The 23258-nt window shown below is 46.4% G+C and overlaps 1 protein-coding gene across 6 annotated transcripts in view; it reads right to left on the bottom strand.

The window, feature by feature from the left end:
• The window catches only part of EPHB3 (EPH receptor B3), a 67376-nt gene that overhangs the window by 5764 nt on the left and 38354 nt on the right, over positions 1 to 23258 (bottom strand). For 2 of the 6 annotated variants that reach the window (XM_085635479.1, XM_085635483.1), the window contains exons 2-14: positions 21291 to 21355; positions 19701 to 20373; positions 13258 to 13413; positions 12088 to 12423; positions 8955 to 9079; positions 8369 to 8534; positions 7401 to 7509; positions 6721 to 6773; positions 5761 to 5883; positions 4614 to 4861; positions 3159 to 3374; positions 2088 to 2252; positions 1781 to 1974 (exon numbers count right to left, since the gene is read on the bottom strand). In XM_085635479.1, the coding sequence (XP_085491605.1) occupies positions 1781 to 1974; positions 2088 to 2252; positions 3159 to 3374; positions 4614 to 4861; positions 5761 to 5883; positions 6721 to 6773; positions 7401 to 7509; positions 8369 to 8534; positions 8955 to 9079; positions 12088 to 12423; positions 13258 to 13413; positions 19701 to 20373; positions 21291 to 21355 (2629 nt within the window). The remainder of the gene's footprint in view (positions 1 to 1780; positions 1975 to 2087; positions 2253 to 3158; positions 3375 to 4613; positions 4862 to 5760; positions 5884 to 6720; positions 6774 to 7400; positions 7510 to 8368; positions 8535 to 8954; positions 9080 to 12087; positions 12424 to 13257; positions 13414 to 19700; positions 20374 to 21290; positions 21356 to 23258) is intronic. The other 4 variants (XM_085635482.1, XM_085635484.1, XM_085635481.1 and 1 more) reach the window with 3 other exon arrangements.

Here is a 23258-nt window from a genome sequence, read left to right as displayed (position 1 = left end):
CAACGTCCTTGTCTGTCTTGGCCACTGGAAGAAGAGATTGGATGAGGATTACTTTCCACTCCTCTCAATTGCAAGAGTGCCTTCTTCAGTAGAAGAAATCTTATGTACATCTATTTTCCAGGAAGCCCTGGAGACGATGGGGTCCCAGTAGGAAATTGTTGCAATGTTTGCCGGTGGAAGCCCAGATTCCATTCAAACTCTTCAGTATAATTCAATAATTCTCTTGTCTGTTGGCTTCACAAAAAACACTATTTTCCACTGAGTCAGATACGAACTCCTTATATGGGAGAGCTGGGTTACTGGCTGTTCTAAACACTGTCCACTGTTAAATGAGATATCAGCCCTTTCCAACCAAGCAACAAACACTTTGCAATGAATTGCCACTGGAATTGTATATTGTGTCCTGCACTTCTTAAAAAAAAAAAAAAAGTTCAAAGACATTTTATTTAAAATGTTATTGGTACCTGCAAAGCTTCTATGCAGCATAGAGCTGCTCCCATACAGCACATTGGTTCTATTGAATTGAATCTTCATACAAGGCATGGAGTTCTGCTGTCCTTCAGGGTGTGGAGCTACGAAATAACACCTTCTAATGAGTGTTTCCCATTGGAAAGGGAAGTTATCAAGGAGTCCTTTGGAGTTTTCTGCAGAGGACTGCTCAACACAGACAAAGGATCCTACTCACACTGACGGGGGGGGTCTGGATTAAATTGGGTCCGTCTAAGGCTGCATCAGAGAAGATAAAGATACAGAGAACTTCAGTGAAGATCCTGCCAAAGCCGATGGAGTTCTTGCCCAAGGACTGCACAGGATCCTGATCTCGAGTGGCCACCAGGGGTCTGAGGTTGAAACTAGGTGATCCGAACGCCACTAACGAGTATCTGGCCACATGAAAGTGTGGCACTAGGCTGGGTAATTGAAAGGATAAATAGATACTAACAGAGCCTGCTGTGAAAACAGGAAAAGAGTCTGGGCACTAGAGTGGCTTCTACAAGCAGAGCACCAGTCTGGGCATTTGAAGGTGATCCTGCCATCTGGACACTAGAATTGGTCATGTGATATTGACACTAAGGGGTGCCTGGGCCAAGGAGAAGACTCTTCCAGGGGGAAAAAATGGCAGAATACAGATGCATCTGTGGGAGAAAAGAGAGGAGTTTGGGCAAATGAGGACTGCCAGGAAAGGGAAGAAGAATTCAGGGCAGTGGAGAGGAGTCTGTGAGGTGCAAAATGAAGCTGGACTATGGAGTGACAACCTTATGGCTGGATGCTACAGCTGGCCGAGGGAGTAAGGGATAAACATTGAATATGACTCCGCACAGGTCAGAGGGAAGGGATACAGACTTTGAAGAGGGCAATCGTGAGTGGATTCGGTAAATTGGCATTGATCCTACAGGACAACTGGAGAACATGTAAGAGAAACCTAATAGGCAAGGAGCCTTTTTCAAGGGAAAGATTCATTCTACTGTAGGACATAGGATCCTGAATGTCAAAGTGGACACTGCTGTGGAGGACCAGGGCTGTGTGACCCTGGTCGACTCTGGAGAAGAGTAATGGGATAGAAGAGAAGAAAGGTAGCATTGAAAAGGAGCCCTTCTGGACCGGGAAGGAGCATGAAATTAAAGAGGACTGTACTTGTTTGGATATGGAAGAGCACCATGCAAGAGAAGCAGAAGTGAAAGATGTTTACATTGAAAGGGGGTCCCTACTAAGGTGGTAAGTGGAATGGACATTGAAGGAGACACTGAGGTGACGTTGGGGTGCTCTCAAAGAGTGTGCTTACCCAGACTGGACGTTGGAGACAATCTTCAGGCTAGCTGCATTCCGAATGAGCTTGTCCAGCGTGTTCACAATTTGAGCAAACTTAGGTCGTAGATTTCGATCTCGCACCCAACAGTCCAACATGAGCTGGTGCAGGGAGCTGGGACAGTCCATGGGTGGGGGAAGGCGGTAGTCTTGCTCGACTGCGTTAATCACCTAAAGATGAGAAAGGCACAAAGAAAATGATAAGCACAAATAAATAAATAAAAACATGGACCCCCATCCTCTTCCCAGATTAAACGTTAAACCTGAAAAGTGCTCAGACTTACATCCTGGTTGGACATGTCCCAGTACGGTCGCTCTCCATAGGACATAACCTCCCACATGACGATGCCATAGCTCCAGACGTCACTGGCCGATGTGAATTTCCGATACGCAATAGCTTCTGGCGCAGTCCACCGGATCGGGATTTTTCCACCCTGTGTGAAGCAGCACTTTGGGAGTTTATCGATCAGATCAGAGGCCGCAAATTAATCTACTGCCCACCTCCACATATGATGATTGACAACATAGGTAGCAAATGAATGGCAAGTCAACCACATCCACTAATACGGAGAGTGAAATGGTCCCAAAGGCTGATCAAACTTTTAAAAGATACAGAGTATGCTGACCCCTCAAGACATTCTGAACTGTAACAACCACAGAAATGTGGCAGTGAGCTCTTCCCTGTCCTTCAGGAATAGACCACAAGTACCCAAGACATTTAGAATGAGACTACTGGCCAGAGCAGAAGCAGAACACAAGCCCTCCTTATCCAATGGTGCCCCGCACAAGGGTGTAACCCAAGCACAATTCAGATAAGTATAATAATGATGGGTAGTTATAGAAAGGTCAACAATAGGTTTGTGTTCTTTACACTACTACAGTCCCTTCCACCAACACCTCCTCCCGAAGATGAGCACTGGACGTGTTCAGAATGTACATTAGTAAGCAGTTCCTCATCTTACTGATGAAAGCTGCAGGACTGTCACACAATATATCTTGGTCCAATCCATTTAATGGCCCTGTGGCACAGTTATTTCTATCCCAAGACCTTTGTAACACAATACTCAACCCAGAGGCACAGTTAATATGTACCACAAGTACCCAAGAGATTTAGAACGAGAAGAGACCTTCTGATCAGTCTGTATACCCACTTTGAGGGTATTATTACATAATCATACCCCAAAATCAGAAACCAGAACAGCACAAATTCCAGATATGTAACCCCTTCCCCTACACCCTTCCCTCACCCACAATTCATATAATGCAGCTATGCTGTCGGCATTGAAATGAGCATGAGATGGAGGGCTGACCACTATGCAATGATGGAGGGCTGACCTCTATGCATTGATGCTTACCAGCGAGCTTGTATAGGTGGGGTCAACAGGATCATCTTCTAGGAAGCGCGAGAGGCCAAAGTCAGACACTTTGCAGACCAGGTTACTGTTCACCAAGATGTTGCGCGCTGCTAGATCTCGGTGGACATAGTTCATCTCCGCAAGGTACTTCATCCCAGCCGCAATTCCACGCAGCATCCCAACAAGCTGGATGACTGTGAACTGCCCATCATTCAACTGCAATGCAAAGAGGAGAAGTGAGACTTGAGAGACAATGATAAAGGAAAAAAAAAAGGATCAGGGAGGCCCGAGAGGTAAAGAAAAGAGGCACTTGGCAGTGGAGTGGAGATGGTCATAGGGCGAGCGAGAGGCACAAGTCCGCTTTGAATGGCGAGGATGCATGAAAGACAAAATGTACAGATGTACAGGGGAATGGGCAAAAAGGGGCAAAGGAACATGTGGGGTGATTAAAAGGAGAAGGTACGAGTAAGAAAAGCATAAAGCAGTGAGGTAGGAGAATACAGAGCTCCGTCTGGGAAGTGAGGGTAACAGGCAAGCTTTGTGGGGCGAGTACTGAACAGAAGTTCTTAATTAGATATGTTCGGTACAGTGCTTACTTTGTAAAAAAAAAAAAAAAAAAAAAATTGTGCCAGGGCTCTCGTTAGGAGGCTGCTTCAGCTTGCACCACACATTGCCCCTGCTATGCTGCCAATGATAGCTACCAACCATCACACTCCCACAAGTGCGACAATCCGAACTATTTCAGGCCCTCAAAGCTATAAGAACGGCTTGGGCAGCAAGGAACGGTAATTTTTAATGTATATTGATTTAATAATTAACTATTGTTATGGTCATCTCTAAATAAGCCAGACAGTGCCACCTTGAGGCAGAGTGTCATGAGCGCCAGTGTTGACAATTAAGTGCTGTTGCCAAGCACTGGAAACCACCGGCTCAAATTAAGCACTGGTTCAGTATGAACTCTACAATGGAAAAAATGCTGTGTGACCTCCACCCCCCCCCCCCCTAAAAGTCATCTAGATACAGAATATCAATGGCCCACAGATGTCTGCCTCTTCTGGCTCCCACTTGAGTGAAGCTGGACTACACCACCTTTCCTCAGCCCTCAATGTTCTTTGCTGTCTCGAGCGCTAAGCTTGTGCATTAGGGCAGGTGCCAGCAACTCTGTAAACACGTTAAATATCCAAGGATTTAGCTTGTCTGGTCGCACTACTAGACCTACCGTACTTCCCTTGGCTCTATCACTGCAGCTTATGTTACAACAGTTTCTGTAACTGGTGTTGCGGCATGACCTCAATTTGTATTTAATAACAGTATTCAGGTCTAGTTTCTTCAGGGAATGCCTTGACCTTAACACAGCTTACAGTCCTGCAAGTCCTACCGTAGCTGGTGTTGCCATGATATTCAGTTCCACATCCCTGCAAGCCATGTATCCACAACAGGTGCTTTGGCACTCACCCGCAGGAAGGAGTCCAGTGCTCCGTTCTCCATGAACTCGGTGACGATCATCACTGGCCGGCTTTTGGTCACCACGCCCTCAAGGTGAATGATGTTGGGGTGGTCGAACTGACCCATGATGCTAGCTTCGCTAAGGAAGTCTCGGCGCTGCCGTTCAGTGTAGCCAGCCTTCAGGGTCTTTATGGCCACAAACATCTCTCGGCGCCCCGGAACCTTCAGTCGCCCACGGCAAACCTCTCCGAACTCGCCTGTTGAGAAGGGAAGAGCTGAAAGATTATACCCCAGTCTAGGGTAAGGCTGGAGATTTGGGGTGGGTAAGACAAGAGAAGGAAATGAGAAGGGAAAGGAAAAGAAAAGCAGGCTCTGCCGAATAACTGGCTACAGTAAAGTGAGGCCTATACAGCACCCGGGTGAAGATCACACGACAAATGCTGTAATCCCAGAACACCCAGGACCCACTCACCCTGCAGTGAGCCCAAATTAATGCTTCAGCCAAGACTATTCTGGTTCGGTTTCCCATGGAGTTTAGTGCACACCATCTAAGATCTAGAGGAATTATTCCAAGTTGCTCTGTATATTGCATCATAAGTGAGATATATTGGGAAGCCGCATGCATCTCTACTTAGGAGGGTTTAAGTTCGGGTAACAAAGACTTATAATTTACCAAGACGAAGAAAGTAGGCACATATGCTTCCTGACTTGGTGCTCAGTCCTTCTCTAGGGCTGCTCAGCGGATATAGCTCGTCTACATTTAAGATTCACATGTTAGGGAGAGAAATGAAGAAAGATGTAGACAGAATGAAGATGCAGATGGAATGAAGATGCAGAGGAAATTAGTCTGATGGGTTGGGAAGTGAGAGAGAAAACAGATGGTGAAGAAGGTGGGAGGAGCTCAAACAGATGCTGCAGATCCAACTGATGTACAGAATTCGTAGCATGCTCGCGCAGGGATGGCCCATCCCAAAATTAATCCAAATGTAAAGACTGAATCCATTCGGCAATGGTATGAATTTAATGCAATTAATCAAGAAGATGTGAGGAGGGAATCGCGTCAAGTAGAATAAAGAAGGGAGAAGCAAAGAGGACAGAGTAATCAAGGACAAAGTAATTTAATTAGAAATATAATCCAAATGCCCACAAAACTGACCTGCTCCAATCACCTCCTCTATCTTCACGTAGGAAATATCGATCTCTTTGGCGAACTCGCGCACAGCTTCATTGGGGTCCTCGTAAGTGAAGGGGTCGATGTAAACCTTCATCCCAGGAGGGACTGAAAAGAGAAAATGGTTCAGTAAATTAGTATCTCTTTGTAGGAGAGCAACCTCATTTAGGAGAATGATCTAAGCAACTGTACATCAAAACACCTTCCAAGGCTATGACACCCCAAGGCCCATCCACATCTTTGCATAGGTGAGGGGGCGGTCTTTTAAAGCCATTAGGTCTGGCATTGGCTGCCAGGGCTTTCGGCTTGGTCAATCCTTGTTTTGTTATAGTTTTTGACAAAACGTTATTGCTGGGGAATCTGCTGCGACCCAGGCAATGTAAAAATTGTTTAAAGCAAAAATATTTCTTGGCCTCAAAAAGCATTTATTGCCTTTGTAATACCTAGCATTCAAGGGAACTTGGGTGTGATTGTGCTCCTTGTTAAAGGGCAGAATGCTTACTCACAGTGAAGTTACCCAGTGCCCGAAACGTAGAAAGGTTGCAATCTTGAGTCCAAAGGTCCTTTAAAGCTACACCCACTAAAGATTTACACAACTAGAACCATAAGGCCCACCACAACATGGGCTCAAACTCCAAGAGGTTTGTGAGTGCCAAGAGCTTCTCTATATGAAAAATAATCCCGGATGGGCCACAATTATGCGGCTACTTCCCTAGCCTGTTGGTCTTTAGCCCAGACTTCTAAATGAAACTTCAGCCATAAATGCCCTGTTTGGGAGTGATGTCTACATGCGGTCTTATGACTTTCAACCACTCCTACCAGGCAGACTATGTATGAGGCCATGCATTGTAGACCACTCTTTCATTCAACAGTCTTCCAATCATTGTCCAAGCTTGTATCCTGCGCCCCAAGGTGTCTTCCCATTTCCAAGACCTTGCCACTCACTGTATTGTTGCAGTTTCTCAGTGTACTCCGACTCAGAGCCATTCCTCTGTTTTCTGCAATAGATGCAAGATCAGGGATTAGATACATGAACATTTATTACAAATAAGCCTTAATTACTCTATCGAGACACCGCAATCCTCCATTCTCTGGAGACCAGCTTCTCCCCCAGCATTGTTCTTCTCAACAATCCCCTTACACTGCAAGAGCCCTATGCCTTCATTGTCTAGCAAGCATTGGCAAACCTAGCACTGATCCATAAGTATGTTCAGCTTTTAGGACCACTAACTCGTACAGTGCTGGTCACTCACAACACCAAACTCTTAAGCAGAGTGTGGGACAACTTGAACAGCACATGATGCTAAGTGAGCAGTCCGGTTACTCCCACTGCTTCCCACTCCACACTCAAGTGGACACATGATCAAGACCATTACTGCCCGAGCCCTTTCAGTCTCATCCCCTTTATAAGACAATCTGCTCCTCTTCGGATGCCCAAACACTGCTAGCCTATTACCCTACAGGTCACCACTGTCGGATGTCGAATCCCTGCTCTGCTACCCCATACTACCAAGTTTTTCTGTTGGTATCCCTCAACCCACTGTTCACCTGGCTTTCCTGTGCCCTGCTCCCATTGCCCAACACCCAGCTGTACTTAGGGTCCTTCCTAGCATCAGTCCACATACCTGAAGCACACAATGGTGATCACCACCACTACGATGACAAAGACGAGGCCAGCAGTGGCCGATCCCACCACCAGCGGCAGCTGCTCCTGCAGGCTGCTCTTCTCACCTTCTAGATTGAAGAAAAACAAAAATGGTGAGGCTCGTGATGAACCAACTGAGGAGGGCTACATGAAATGAAGAGGTGAAGGGTAGTAAAAAGGAAGGAAAGGGGCAGCAGTGAAGAGAATGCATAAGAGATGGGGGGGGGGGGGGGGAAGAGAGAGGCAAACATAGTCCAAAGAATGTGGCAGAGAGATGGAAAGAAGTGAGGTGTATTGGGCAAGGCAGAACAGAAGGAAAATTAGGAGTGAAGGGAAGTGCAAAGAGAAATTCATCAAATAATGGAAACAAGTGTTGAGGAAAGTAGGAGGTGAGTGAGATGTGCTTGTGAAGGATTAGCCAAGGTGTGTGCAAGAAGATCCATGCAATTTGCGAGAATGAGTGGTGTGGAGGGAGCAAAAGTAGTGTGGGGTGTAGAGCTTCAAGTGGTACCATCAAGAAATTGTTAAACAGTGAGTTGGTGAACAGGGTGTATGAAAAGAAACAAGGTATATGCCGCAAACTCATTCAGCAGGGGAGAACGAGCGGGCGAGGATTCATGCGAATTCGTAGGGGAAGACTTATTGTGAGGGAGGGCTGACGTGGAGCACAAGCAAACTGCAGGGGGGTTTTGGTGCAGTAGAGCATGCTTCAGAGCAGGATGTGCAGGACATGAACAAAGGAAAGATGAGTAGTGCATGTGTTGGCAGAGCATGGAATGTGGGTGCCACTTGAAGAGCAGAGCGAATGAAAGAAATATCTCTGACAGCATATGGCAGAAAAGTGTCAAAATACCAGGAAATCAGGGCTGACTGTAATATGGAAGCCAAAAGTGGACAATGGGTGCTTGAAGCAGAAGACGCAACACCGTAGTAACGAGTAACACGTACCATCTTGTGTGGCGGTCTGGAACTCCATAGGGAGGCTGTAGGAGCCGTATCCCGCCACAGTCCGCGCACGCACCTGCACCATGTACACGGTCTCTGGCTTCAGCCCATCCAGGCGCACTCGGTTACTCTGGCTCGTGACCGTGGCGACCCCTTCACTTGGACCCTGCTTTAGTCACACAGAGAGAAAGATTGGTGTAAGCGCCAGGCCTTCCACAACCACTTTTTCAAATCCTACCTCACCCAGAGCTCCAGGAGAAATATAAATCATAAACTACGTCAGATCTGGAGGGAATTCATATTAGCTAGGCATTGTAAATACAGCAAAGTCTATGGAAGCCTTGGACTTCCTGGTTCGGCGGTTAAATTCTTAACTCTTTGGTGACCAAAGAGGAGTAAAACTGGCAGCAGGGGTGCAGAGAAAAATATGTGGCTGTGAGAATAGGGGAAAACAGGCAGTCTAAAAATAGAAGGGAGGCTACAAAAGGAAGGCATCTCATGATTGTGGTACCCTACTGCCTCCACTCTTCATTCACTTCTAGACCATTTGCTCTGTTCCCTCCTGACTCAATCCTCTGCTTGTTGATACCTTGGGGAAGTACTTGATCTCGTAGTCCAGGATGAATCCGTTGGTTTGCTCTGGTGGTGCCCACGATAACGTCATGCTGTTGGCTGTGCTGCCATGCAGGTGCATTGTGGGAACGGCAGAAGGTGCTGAAACCAGAAATAAAGATGCGCTTAGAACAAACCTTCAAAAGGCACATTATAAGATAGCAGAAACTGAGCATTATGCACTGATGGATCACACTTTGGTGAGAGGGGATGCTACCATATGGCACGTGTGCACACAAGAGGAGAGCTGACAGCGGGTGTGCATGTTCGAGCAGGAGCAGGCTGGACAGTAGACGTCGGACGTAGCATAGCTGCGGAAGCAGGCCTGGCAGTGGCGCACAGGAAGGAGCAAGATGCCTGCCAGTAGCATGCAATGCAGGGGAAATACCAGGCGGGAGGGGAACCCACATATAGGTGAAAGCAGGTCTGGACGTCTCGGAGAAGGCTTGTAGGACCATATAGGTGAGAGAACAGACCTTCAGCAGCATGGATACAGGTGAGACTATAGACCTTCTGAAGCATGCACCCACTTAGGAGACCATGCTTATCCACTGTGCGTATGAATGCAAGGCCACACGACAAAGGACAGGAGGCACGGAGGCGACAAAGTATCTCTAACCAGCAATGAAGGCGAGAGAGCGAGACAATGAAACCAAGAAAGCAGCCCTGAAGGACAACGCATGGTGGAAAGAGGACAGCATTGGCAGGATTATATGGTTAAAAGGTAGCAAGAGCAGGCAAGTAGCAGGGCACACAGCGAGCGTGCACGAGAGACGCAACATCAGTACCCAAGAGGGGCAATAGCAAGGACCAGCGGGCAAACGTGAAGCAGGCAAGAGTGGCATAAGAGTAGGACTGCCACGGAGCAGTAAAAAGATAGGACAGAACACATGCAATCCAATCACAATCCATGAAAGGGGAATTAACAGACAACATAGGGAGGATACAAGGGGGGCAATAGCAGTGCATAAAGGGAGCGGGCAGAAGCTGGCCAAGAGTGGAGCACACAGGGAGCATGCAAGTGGGGCAACAGCAGGACACCTTGGACGCAGGATAGAGGAGCATTCAAGGGGGGTATTAACAGACCACACAGGGAGGGACACTAGCAGGGCACACAGGAAGCATGCGATACCGCCTCCTCGGCCAGGCCTCCTTACTACCCTGCCTTCAGTGAGATGTAATCTCTGCCCCATTAACCAACAATCCGAAGACAAATCACCCGGGCCAGCCTGCAGCTAGGATCCCTCTCCTTAGACGAGGCAGCGAGCAGTGCCTTTCAGAGGAAACTACTTCCGGCTGCCGCTGCACGAGGGAGAGGTCATGGGTGAGAGGGTGAGATGGAGGGGAGGCGCGCAAGCCTAGATGCTAGGAGGAAAGAGGGGCAAGGAAAGGTTAGAAGGGGGGGTCCAATGGCACTGACATGACAGCCACGGCTAGGAGGTTGTGGGGGAGGGGGCGGTGCATGTGGCTAAGAAGCCCTGGACAGGCATTAGGTGGTAGCAAGAGTTCACGGGGAACAAGATGGGGCAGGGTAAGGTCTTTCAGGCACTGAGTGGTGACTGGATAGGTTGGTGGTAGTCTACAAATGCGATGGCATTGTAGCACACACAGGAAAGGCGGGAGAACAGCAGTAGTGTTTTTAGAATAACTCGAGAAGGAGTGGTAAGAAGGTTTGAAAATGGTGGATGCGACAAGCAAGTGAAGTAAGACACACGAGCCAGATGGGGCAAAGAGGAAGGCGATGGACAGTGCACAAGGCAGGGGTGCCCAGCACAGGTTAGTGCAGAAGATAGGGGTGTCCGGGACAGGTCCAGGATGGATCCACACATTCAGAACATCCCTATGCAATATTTACATACAATGCTAAATCACAGTCATTCTTGCAGTGGTGACCTTGAAAATCCGCCTGATCCTGAAAATCCCCCAGCCTCAGGGCCACAGGTGGACACATCTGGTGCTAGAAGAAGCTCTTGGTATTCAGAAGCCCGAGGAGCGGGCCAATAAGAGCTCGACAAGAAGAGATGGTGCAAAAACATAACGTAAGACTGACTAAAGAGGAGGCAGCAGAAGGAGTTGGGGAGTGGGATGAGAGGCTGAAAAGTTGTACAAAGAGAGGACAACACGGCTGCAGCAAAAGCATTGCGAGACGGTGACCCTAAAGGGAGCGACGTCTGAAGGGAGGAGGAAGCCTTCTGTGCTGGTTACACGTCCAGAGAGATGAACGGTGCCTCCAGCCTCCATCCCCCAGGTCAACTACTCTCAGGAAAGAGAGGAAGTGGATTAAATACCAAGTCCAGGAACAATAGAGGCAGAAGAACAAACAGAGGTCTGACTGAGACAGATCCCGAAGGCAAACAGCCTGTTGCCCACCAACTAACCCCCTGCCGCAACCAGACACCATTCACAGCACCAGCACAGACTGGACTGACAAAGCGGAGATGGGTGTGGACCCAAGCGATGGTACCCCAAAAGCCCCGCTTCCCATCACTTCATCAGCACTCCGTAACCGATCAGAGGAAATGAAGAAGCATGGAACCGCAGCACGGCTACCACCACCAACCATAGCGACTTTACTGGCTCCCCATGAATAAATCGGGGAGCAACGCTGACCAACCGCCATGTCAGTCCTAACTTCTCAGCATTCCAGTACCCCAAAGACTAGAACAGACTGGAGAAGTAGGGAGCACAGCAGCAAGGTCCACCTTCTACCTGGCCCTTCATCGACACCTTAATGCACTTCTGGGTTGGACCTATAAAACATCTGTGCCAAGGTTTACAGAGGAGGCGGTACCCGGGAAGCTGCCAATCCTGAGCAACAATGGCACGGACTGAAGATTCATCATTTCCACTTCCTGTTCTCCTTGACTTGGCAAGGACGCAACTCATGGTGGGAGGCATATGAACCTTGAGAGCATGTGCAGAAACGAGTGCCTGTTTCCACGGTCGTGCTTAGCCTGCCCTCCGGATGCCTTTTGCATACATGTAAATCCGGCACTGGTTCATATGAAGCGGAAGAAAGTTTACATGCATTGCTAGATGTATAGGTTTATGAAAATCATCCACAACATGGCTCTCAACAGTCACTCCTAAGAAACACGCCTGATGCTTACCAGCCTGGTTGGTGGTAATATTGACGGAGGCAAACTGCGGTGAGTAAGGACTCTTGTTCGAGACTCCGTTGACGGCTTGGATCTCGAAGGTGTATTGCGTGTGAGCTAGCAGGTTGCTGATGTAGACATGCTTTTCTGTCAGACCCAGCTGTCGGGGAACAAACTCCACGTTGTCGTCACAGCGCGAGCAGGTGCGGCGCTCCAAGACGCACTTTTTACAGATGATGTTGTATAGCAGGTCGTCTCGTCCGCCGGAGTCCCTTGGCGGACTCCATTCCAGAACCAGTGAGGTCTCATTTACATTGGAAATCACATTCCTAGGTGCAGATGGGACACCTGTATCGTGAGAGAGAGAGAGAAAAGCTGTTGAGTAGTACAAAAAGAGCGAGGGGAGAACATCAGATGATGGACCAAGAGACAGGAATTTACAAAAATTAGAAATAAAGAAAAAACAAAGAAAAACACACACACACCACAACAGCAACAACTCAAAGATAAGACCAGTATAGTGAAGAAAACAAGCCTAGAACACCTTCACTCGTGGAAAAAGTTAGAGCACTGATACTGAGCAAACCCAGGAACTCCACCAATCACAAAGACAATTAAAACATCAAAAGTAGGGGCGGATCAAACGCGGTCACAGACTCCAAATATCTTAGAAAGAGTTAACCCAAAACCCAGCTAAGAGAAAGCAAACAAACCACAGCTCTGCATGCAAACCCAGGAAAATAGAAGCATCGAAAACTCCTCAAACACAGCAAATTTAAACTCCTTGACAGCAAGAAAAGAGGAGCGAAGCCAATTTACAATTCAACAACCAAAGACAGAATAGACAACAACCAAAGTAAAAGCCAATACACGCCTCGTGACAGAAAGAACAGTCCAATGCTGACGAAGCAGCCTTATACGCTCAGGGACTGAACAGTCCACACCATTAAGGCTCAATAAGAAAAGGAAAAAATTATAAGACTTCCAAAAACCCTAAGACAGTGAGAACATACAGCGGGGAGAAAACTTGCACTCCCTTCAGCTAAGAGCAAAACCACCCAAACCTGTTGCACACACGTAAAGAGATTTAGAAGAGGAAACTGTGACCAGTCCCAACCATCACCCATCCGCCTTGAACCAGCGACCAGAAAGAACAGAGAAGTGCAGTGAAAAGGCACTTACTGGTGCAGGCGCTGTCGGCGGAGTCCGTGTCGGCTCGAAAGTAGCCATTGCGACAGGTGCAGATGGTCGCAGCCCCGGAGCTCGTCCTGCTGTTGGGTGGGCAAGGGGTGCACAGGCCTTCACCCTGCCTGGACTTGAAGTTCCCTGGACCACAAGCTGCGAGTCAAAGACAGAAGGAGGGAGACGGATTATGCGAGTGGTAAAGAGAAGGAATGGAGGAGAACAACGCACAGAAATAAAGAAATAGAGAAAAAGAGAGAACAAAATACAGGAAGAGAAACAGAAGGAGATGTGTAAATTTTGTAAGTGAGAATAATTAGGGAGAGAAACATATGTGAAGAAAGGCACATTTTGCAGGGGTTGTTTAGCGAGTATGAATGTAAAGACCAGAGTAGTGAGTCAGGGCGGAGTGCCAAAAGATGTAGAGGAAGAGAGAGGGTGGAGAGAGAGAACACGATACACTGTTAGACCTCTCTGCCAGCCACAACATTTTTACTAGTCCATAAAACTTGCATTGACCCCCATCTCTGAGAGGAATACGCAGAAATCAGCCCCTGGAAAAGCCATTAGGCAAATGCTGTGTGCGCTAGCCCAGACATTCAGGCGGTCCGAGGCCATGGTGGAGGGCGACGCCCACCCTGCACAGCAGCCTTCGGGTCAGGACCAGTGGGGCTGGTGACACGGCTTGGATCCTTTATAAAGTGCCATTTCAGCTTTAAAACAAACTTACTGCACTTATCAATGTGCTTTAATGTACAGTGCACCCCAAATGACAGCACCAACCAACCACTGCACAGCAATGCTTAAAAGTACAGCAGAGCAGAAGCACCAAATATGCACAACCAACCACCCCAAAAATGGCGGTGCACTTCCCCACTATTATTGAAAACGAAAGACTTCATAGTGAACCCTTAAAACACTAGAAAGTGAAGAACCCTTAAATGCTGCACAACATTATAGCAATGCTTACAGCCTCTTCTCTAGGGCCCCAATTAAAGCACTAGGGCTCCTTCCTGACCAATCACGTGCAACCTAATGAACACTGCCACCTACATCTCGGCACCTCATACCTCCAAGAAACGGGACTCTGCAGTAAATTGTGACCCAGCGGATGGAGGGTGGACGTCAGAGGGTAAGGCACCATAGCGGATGGGAGAGGCCATCTGCCACCCCAAACCCCAGCACATGACCATCTTCAAGGTCATGTCCTCTCTGGGACGGCCAGGACCCACCCACATCCTCACCAAGCATGTGTGTCACCCTAACATTTTCTGAGCCTCACTGCGGGACTTCCAATGATGTTCCTTTAATTTTGGTACTGATCACACGGCTGTACTGCCGGTATTCATTCAAAACTTTACATCCCCTAGTCACTCTTCTTTACTAGCGTCATGAAAGGACTGCTCCAGAGAGAATATACCGGGTTTCTTTCTATTTCGGGGGTGTGGGGGAGATTTATAGACCTCACAGGTGTAAACTACCCCATGAATCCCAATTCAAACATTTTATTGGATATATTTTTATGGAAAGGGGGAAAAAGTTCAAAACAATGTTATCTAAAAAAAAAAATTGGATTTTGGAACTTAACACATTTTTTTTTCAGGGGATTGACAAGGACACATAGCCCAAATAGAGGCCCTAAATGCACTAAATAAACCGCCCCCAAAATAGTTTATTTAAAAATAGCCCACATTTGGTTTCAAGATATGTATAATCCCACTGGAATGCTGCAATTCAGGCCACACCATGGGAGAAACGATGCACTGGGTTTCGATCTCATGGTGACCACTTGAACCTGTGCCGTGAGAAAGCCTTTCGCCCCCCAAGAAATGACAAAGCCATGCCAGTGTAAACGTTTGGTGCCAGGGAATGGTAGTGTTGTATTGTTGGAATCCTGGAGCAGGATTTTTTGGGAGAATGTTTTATATATGGACTATTTCCTTTCAAGCACGATAACCTTCTTTCTAATGCCATCCAGTGGAAATTTTTCACCAGTGGAAGTGGTATTATCTGCTCACATCTTTGTTTTCCCACAAACACACTCCCCTCCTGACATTGTAACATTCCAAATGGGTGAATACACCCTGGTGAACCACACCAGGTGTGACTTTTTAATTACGTAATTCTGTGATTAGCAAGTCACAATTGCTGACAGCAGTCTAAATCACTGAGGAATGTAGGGCTTGGAATAAATAGTAGGGTGTTGTCTGTATGAGGAGTAGCAAGGCTGATTGTCTGAGGCACAGGTGGCGCAGGTCACATAGTACCACGGGTCCAGATCCTGTCGTGAAAGTGACTGGGGGCCATTTTGTCTGAGCCAAGATAGTCAACTGGACGCCATTTTGAATCAATCGACCCAGAGGGGAAGATGATGTTTTCAAGCGGTTACACTAGTGGAAATTTTCCAGTAACGATGGATGTTGGAGACAAACATGAATTGCCAGCTAGAGTGGCAATAAAGTAGGCTAGTGAAATTTAAAAAAAAAAAAAAGAAAAAGTAAAAAAAATAATTTAGAGTCGTCAATTGGTGAGTCCGAGCAGCTAAACCTTCCACACCGAGCAGACACTGCCCTACTCACTCATGGTTGCCCCATCACCATGGAAAAGGAAGAGACTCAACGGCTGCGTGGTCAGACCGCCGGTCCTCAAACAAAGATACTGGCCCAGATTTGCAATCATTCTATAGATCCTGATCAGGGTTAAGTGTTTATATGAATCTAGTGTAGTGTGAAGTTGGTGTGACCGCCTACTCTGCAGGATGCTAGGTAAGGACCTATGGCTGCAAGCACGGCTGCCAGGCAGTCATTTTTGAACGTGGACATTTTACAGGCTTTTTTTTTTTTTCTTCATCAAATATTTTGCTATTGGAGGAAAGTTTGCTCCTATACAGCAGCACTGCACTCAGCAGCCCTATGGCTGTGCTGCTGGTGTCTTTACATTCAGCGCTGTTGCCTCTGTGCTGAACATTGCATTTTGCTGCCTTCGAGCTGCAGGACTGTGCTATCAGCTGCAATGCCGCACTCCGTGGTTTTCGGGCTCTGTGCTCTGCCTTTATTTCAGTTACTTTCTTACTATTTTCAAGCTTGCACTTCGGGCGTGTCAGACGTTTTTGTTCAGCCCAGATTTTTTTTAAATAACTTTTTTTTATATATACACACACACAACAAAACACATGCAGGGACCTATTTTTTCCGTTGATGCCAGGTAGCATGAACACCGGGTTCAAAGCATACATAAATGTTCCAGAGGGGTTCTGTTTTTTTTTTTTTTTTTTTTTTTTTGGTTAACAGTGTCTGGCGCCGTCTAACGGCAGCTCTGTTAGATATCTCATTATTATATATACAAAATGGCATGCTCTCTTTATTAATCAATAAATGGATTTTGAAGTAGGTGCACGGCCCTGTGGCAGAATGCCCCCACTAATCTCACTTTGGGTCGGCCCACCTCTACGTCACTGCCTGGCTGCTCACGGCTTTCACCGCTTTCCACTCTGTGCTCCTGCGCATCGCTGCTCGGCCGGGCTCCCTGGCGTGCAGGGGCATGCATTGTGTTGCTTTCTGGTTCTTTGCTGATGCACACACTGTGTGCTGCTAGTGCTGCTGCTTGCTATCCAGCAGACTTCCGCCTGTGCTACAGCAAAGAATTCAGCGTCAAAGCGCTGCATTTTCCTTGAAGAGTTGGAAACTGTGGGAAGGAGTAATAAGATTTTTTTTTTTTTTTTTTTTTTTTAAAGTTCCCTCTATTCATCCACTCCCACTACTAGTGCCTCGAGATATGAAAGATGAATTAGGATGGTTGGGGGTCAAAGGTCAGCTGCAGGCTAAATTCATATGCCCCTTTTAACTCAAACATCAGACAATACCTGTCAGCTGATGAATGGGCGACTAATCGGAGCTTGTAGTTCAGAGCAATGAAACAATGCCCGGTGGGTCCATCAGCAGGACCCGGGGAATGCACCTTGCGCTCCGGGCCTATGAGCAGCTGCGCGCTGCATTCCAATAGACACCGTCTGATGGGCTTGGATTTCACAGACTGACTGCTGGACTCATAAGCCAGCGATTTCACACTCTCTCTCTCCTACACATTCCCCTGTCGCACAAGAATGACATTTTTTTTTTTTATCTGTAACCCTAGTTTTGCAATTTCATATCAGATATAGATGCACATGCTTTGCACGCTCCTGCCACCTAGTGGTTGGATGGTGATTAGACACCGACGTTTGGGGAAAAAAAAGGGTGTGTCTGGTGGAACAGAACCCCGCAGTGTCACGTGATTCAGCAGGTTTGCACCCCAAAAATTATTATTTTTTTTATCTTTCTATTCATACTTTAAAAAGATCTCCAACACCCCTCCCCCACAACTCTCCCAAGACAAGCACAGCTCATGAGCTGACAAGGCATCCATAACACGCGTCTGAGCCCGAACAAACTGAACTACTCACAAGACGAGACCCCTCGCTGTGCCTGCATCATACAATCAGCAGCTACAACCGAGATACTGGGGGGGGGGAAATGGAGCGGGAGCCCAACTTGTGTTTCACCCTTGTTCTGATGCCCCCGACTGTTTCACCCTCCACCTCTGGGGCCTTCGTAGAGGAATCCACCATAGATGTCGGAAGGCTACATACAACCAGCCCTTCATGGTACCCACGTATATACAATTACATACAATAAATGTAGGAATAAACCTTTCTGAACAGTGGTCATCCTGAAAGTCTGGCGTGGAATTGATCCCTCTTAGACCTACCCCAGACACCAATGGTCTAGAGGACAGATTTTTGAGATTTAGATTTTATTTAGACTTTGTCTATCAAACAAGGGAAGAATATAAAACAATTCATATCAAAATTGAAAAAGGTGTAAATAGAAAAATATTTAAATCTCAAATCTGTAGAGAGGGGTTTCCATATTTCTGATCTGGCACTCTGGACACTGCTGCATGTTTGCGCTCTTTCCTAGTGAAAGCTTCCAAACACCAAACACAAGGCCTGCCACAGGCTGAACTCCTACTAAGGTCTCACTCCAGGCTAATCTGAGCTTCTCAAGTGAGTACGAACCTGTGAACTATGCCCAGCTGGGAGTAGAATGCACAGCTATACTTCACTTCTGTACAAAATGAAATACTCCTATTAATGCAGACCAGGATTATCAGCAAATACTGTGTCTCAAAAAAACAAACAAAATAAAAAACACCACCACCGTAATCAGGGGAGCCTCGACCCTCGCTTCTACTCCAGCAGGTGCTGTAACAAAGGTCAACTCTCACCTCTGATGTTGTACACAACCAGAATTTCTACTTCTGCAAAGTGAACCAACCAAAATCACATCTCTGCTACGGTTTTAGGTAAAAGTGGGAAAAGCCAGCCTGTTTCCATGTGGGTGCGGAGATAAGAGGACCTTACACAAAGCAGTGCAGGAGGACAGGAAGGGACAACTCTTATGTTTATCAGGGTAATGGATAACAAGGAATGCAGCCCTGGGCTCCAACAGAGTGAAATGCGTTGGGGAAATCAATGTATAACTAACAGAGCAAGGCTGCAGGCCAGCCCTCAGCATCCATCTTTGTATAGGGCAAAATGGAGCCAGGACTCGTCACCATCAGTGTGAAAGTGAACACAGCCATTGTTTCTTCTGCACAATGAGCAAAAAGGAAGCTGGCGGCCTCCGTACCAATGTTCTAGATAATTGGGAAGCCAGCCCTCGTCTCTACAAGTGTTCTATTATTACTACTATTATTATTCTTATTATTAAAGCGTCTTGTAAAGCACTAATCTATCCAAAAAGGGTTTCTTGGCACTGGGTAGAGGTAGGGCAGACAAGGCCATCAGTGCTGGAACATCTGGGTCTGCAGGTTCCTACAAAAAACAGTCAAAGAGGTACAGCTTCTCAGACTCAGGGAGGCGTTCTACAGCTTTGGGCCAAGTATGCAGAGGAGCAACCTCTCAACCTACGCAAAGGGGAAGCCAGCCCTCATCTCTTCCAATGTTCTAGGTAAAGAGAAACCCAGCCCTCATCTCTACCAGCATCCTATCTAAAGGAGAAGTTATCCCTCATCTCTACCAGTGTTCTAGGTACAGAGGAAGCCAGCTCTCATCTCTACCAGTATGCTGGCTAAAGGGAAGTTATACCTCATCTCTACCAGTGTTCTAGGTAAAGGAGTGGCCAGGCCTCATCAGATTTTGAGCTTCATCTCCTCTAGTGTAGTAGGTAAAACAGAAGCCAAGACTCATCTCCATCAAAGTCACAGGTAAATTTACCCTCCCCGTTCGTTTGCGTTTTCTTCCCCATATAGTTCTACCAGGAGACATCTGGAAACCCTACAACATGGCCATGATTGCTGCAGCAGACATACAGCTCTACAAAGCGTAGCCTAACAAGGCTTCTGCACTATGGTGAAAACTCACCACATCTGCGTGTCTCTAGTATTACGAGATAAGCCCTTACCTTGGCATTGAGTATCCTTCATGGCAGGCTCATATCCAGCAGCACATGTGCATGCGCCAACGGGCACCATCCACTCGCCATCCCCATTGCAGTACAGCTTCAAGGGCACAGATACCTCCACGGCATTAGGAATACAGGTACCGGGTGCAATGACCAGCGATGTAGCTTCTGCTCCCGTCAAGGTCTCAGGAAATACGGCAAAGCCGGCTATGGTGTCCGAGCACTTTTTGTAGAAAGCACGGACAGAAATTAGGGATATGCACGCGCCAAGATCCTGGAAGGCCAGATAGAACCCATTTTTAGACAGTGGCCCAAAACTGCGCACCTTGGTGTTGACCCGGCCAGACTCCAGCTTCGAGAAGCTCTCATCCGGGGCAATGGTATCCACCTTGACGTAGGGGTTTTCCATCCAGAAAGGACTGTTCTCAGAAGCGGAGTCGGTGTCCGATTCGTAGTAGAAGAGATTGAAAGTTTCCTTGCAGGAGCCAGGGATGTTGGGGATGCTGTTGCAGTCTCTCACAGTGAACTTCATCTCCACATAGACCCGCTGGGATTCCCGTCGATCGATAAAATCTGTCCGAAGCCAGTTGTTCTGGTTGAGATCCCGCACATTGCACACCTGGTAAGTTCTAATGGGATTCATGGCCTCATCATAGCCGCTAACTTCTTCCCACTGCAAGAAGAAGAAAGATGCAAAAGTTAGGCGTTTAAATGATCTGGGACACAAAAGGCCCACACCAATAAAAGACCTCAGAAGAATTAAGAAGTAAGTAGTCTCAGACCTCTCATTCACAAATCCTACTTCACACCAAGGGTCAGGTCCAACTAGCATGGGGAAATGTGGCGTTTACTTTGAGAAATTCCAGGATTTCTCACAATGCAGCGTTTTCAGATGGCCAGGGTCTGGATTCTACATTTCCTCACCTCATTTTCATCAAGAACATTCTTCACTTTCACGCTGAAAAAGATCTTGAAAATTCTCAAGCTTTCAAATAGCTTAAAACATCCCAGAAACTAAGTTAAAGGATTATTCAAGATGGACAACCAACAGCTTGCAACGGTGCAGATACGCATCATACTTTGCTGGGTCCATTATCTGACGTCACACACAACGCCTTACATCAATCCCACCAACCAATTCCACCAGTATATCAACTAAAGCATTCAATGCACTTTTTTTCTCGTTCAGGAGGTCAATTTACTTGTGACAACTATCAAACCGGCTGTTTTACATATTGACAAAATAGATTTACTCGTGCCCAATTCATCCAAATGATTAACAGAAATTCCAATTCTATTTATCTGACAACGCACACCCATAGTCTACCCACCAAAAGTAAACTATCAGAAGCATCAAATAAATTCAACCCACTTACATTCTAACATTCAACCAAACTCACAATAAAAAATAAAAACACACACACACTAACACAAATTAGTAATTACTCAGCCCACCATTCACCAATGTATTACATTCATTAAACAGTGACCGACACCTTCCAATCAGAATAGCTGAGCTCTAAAGAAAACGTAGACAGACTGGGAGAAGATTCAGAGAGAACACAAAATAAACAAAATTAAGAAACATACCCCTGTTTCCGGGTGAGCCGTCCAAGCCAGTTCAGAGGAGGCCCATTTTGTATCCAGAAGTGTGTCTAGGAGGAGAACAATCAAATATATGAGCACGGATATACAACATGAAATAGTATACAGTCTGTCACTGAAATGATTACTACAAGCCAAAATTCACCACCCTTAAATAGCCCAAACATACTGTATTTCCAAATACATTGCCCACAATACGTAATCAAAGTATCTGCAACAAAAAGAACAAAAACACAACCACAATTGTATGTGTGAGAACAGAACTGAAAAAAACATGAAGGTAACTAGAGCAGTCATAATATAATAATGATGATGAAAGCCAACCCTAAATTTGAAAAAGAAAGTTCATGTATCTGCTTTCATTATCATAAGTGCAAGACCACATCTCAACGTTTGAAGATTAAAAAAGCACTACAAACCCCAAAATACGAACTAATGGGAAATCAGAAGTCCACATATGTATAATAATCCTGAACTCACATCTGCACCATACACTTGCTAAAAACACCCTGATTTCCTACACTCACAAACACTATAGAAAAAATAAACATAACACACCTAATAAAGCAAGCATTGGCAAATACAATAGATCTGGTGCTGTCAAAGCTGGTTTTGTCATGGTTCCTGTTAAATGTATATGTTGAGGAGCCTTCTGGGCTTTAAGCTATCTAAAAATTAAATATTGGTAAAAGCTAAAATATTTTGGGGTCTCAAAAAGCACACTCTGCCATGGTAGTCCCTGGCACTTAAGTGAGCTTATTTATGGGCGGGTATGCTCCATGTGAAAGAGCAGACTGATGTCACTCAGACGTCAGCCAATGGCTGAAGTGGGATGACCTATTACCCCATGCTGAATGCTAGAATAGTCTGAAGAAAAATGTGAACGACAACATAACTAATCTTGGGCCGTGTACTCGCTCCATTTGGAGTTTTCCGCTCTTCGCGGAGTTCCAAAAACTTCCGCTTCCCAGAGCAGAGTTTTTCCTCGCTCGCCAACATTAAGTTGGCGAGCGAGGAAAACCCAATGCTAGACCACCACCCAGCGAGGTTTCTCAATGCAGGCGGTCATGGATGGTTGCGACCGCTCGCCGTGAGATACCTTACATTCGCATTGAGGAAGCCGCCGCCCAGGTAGAGCTTCAACCCGAGCTGCAAAAAGAAGCAACACACAGTTGGGCTGCGCGTGGTAGCCTCCGCACGGATTTTACTATGCAGGACAAAAACCCGGTGCTAAAAATCAGTGCGAAGGGCACAACCTAATGCACTTCACCGCTTGCGGAACTCTGATGAGCCTGGCAGAGTTTTATAGAAGTACTAAAACGAGAATCTCTGCTCACAAAAGAAAGACAGCAAAAAAGCATCTAAGCTCACCACACATTATTTCACAATTTTGGGACCTATTAAATATAAACAATAAAATAAAACCTGGTACCATGTTGAAAACCCAACACACTGAGGCATCACAATTTGTGGCGAAACAATGACACCTACAACACCATTCCTCAGAAAAGAGGCACTCCTCAAATCACAACACCAAATCCACATGGCTACATGGTTAGTACACGACTAAGCTGCATTAGTTAAGAATATATTCAACCCCTAAAAAAACTACATGCGAGCAAAACTACCACTAACCCCTTAAATTGAATAAGCACAACCCACCCCCCCAAAATGATATTAAAACCACAATATAAACTACGAAAAATGACCTCTAACAAAGTTATTTAAATTGTCACACACCACAGGAGTGTTGATCCATCACAAATTTACAACAACATCATAACACTGCTGATGTGTGCATTTCCAGTAGAACAGCAAATCGCGGTTACTATGTTGGGGAGTGTTCTAGTGCACATATACCTGGTCACTGCCCCATACCCTACTCTCTGCAAGTGCACACATTACTTATCACCTAGCGCTCTCTGGAGTATCTCAAACAGGAGGAAGGGAGGC

The sequence above is a fragment of the Triturus cristatus genome, chromosome 11, assembly GCF_964204655.1.
Source record: "Triturus cristatus chromosome 11, aTriCri1.1, whole genome shotgun sequence".
In the NCBI taxonomy this organism is placed as follows: domain Eukaryota; kingdom Metazoa; phylum Chordata; class Amphibia; order Caudata; family Salamandridae; genus Triturus; species Triturus cristatus.
Note: the sequence above shows the minus strand (reverse complement) of the source record. Positions and strands in the feature narration are given on the sequence as shown.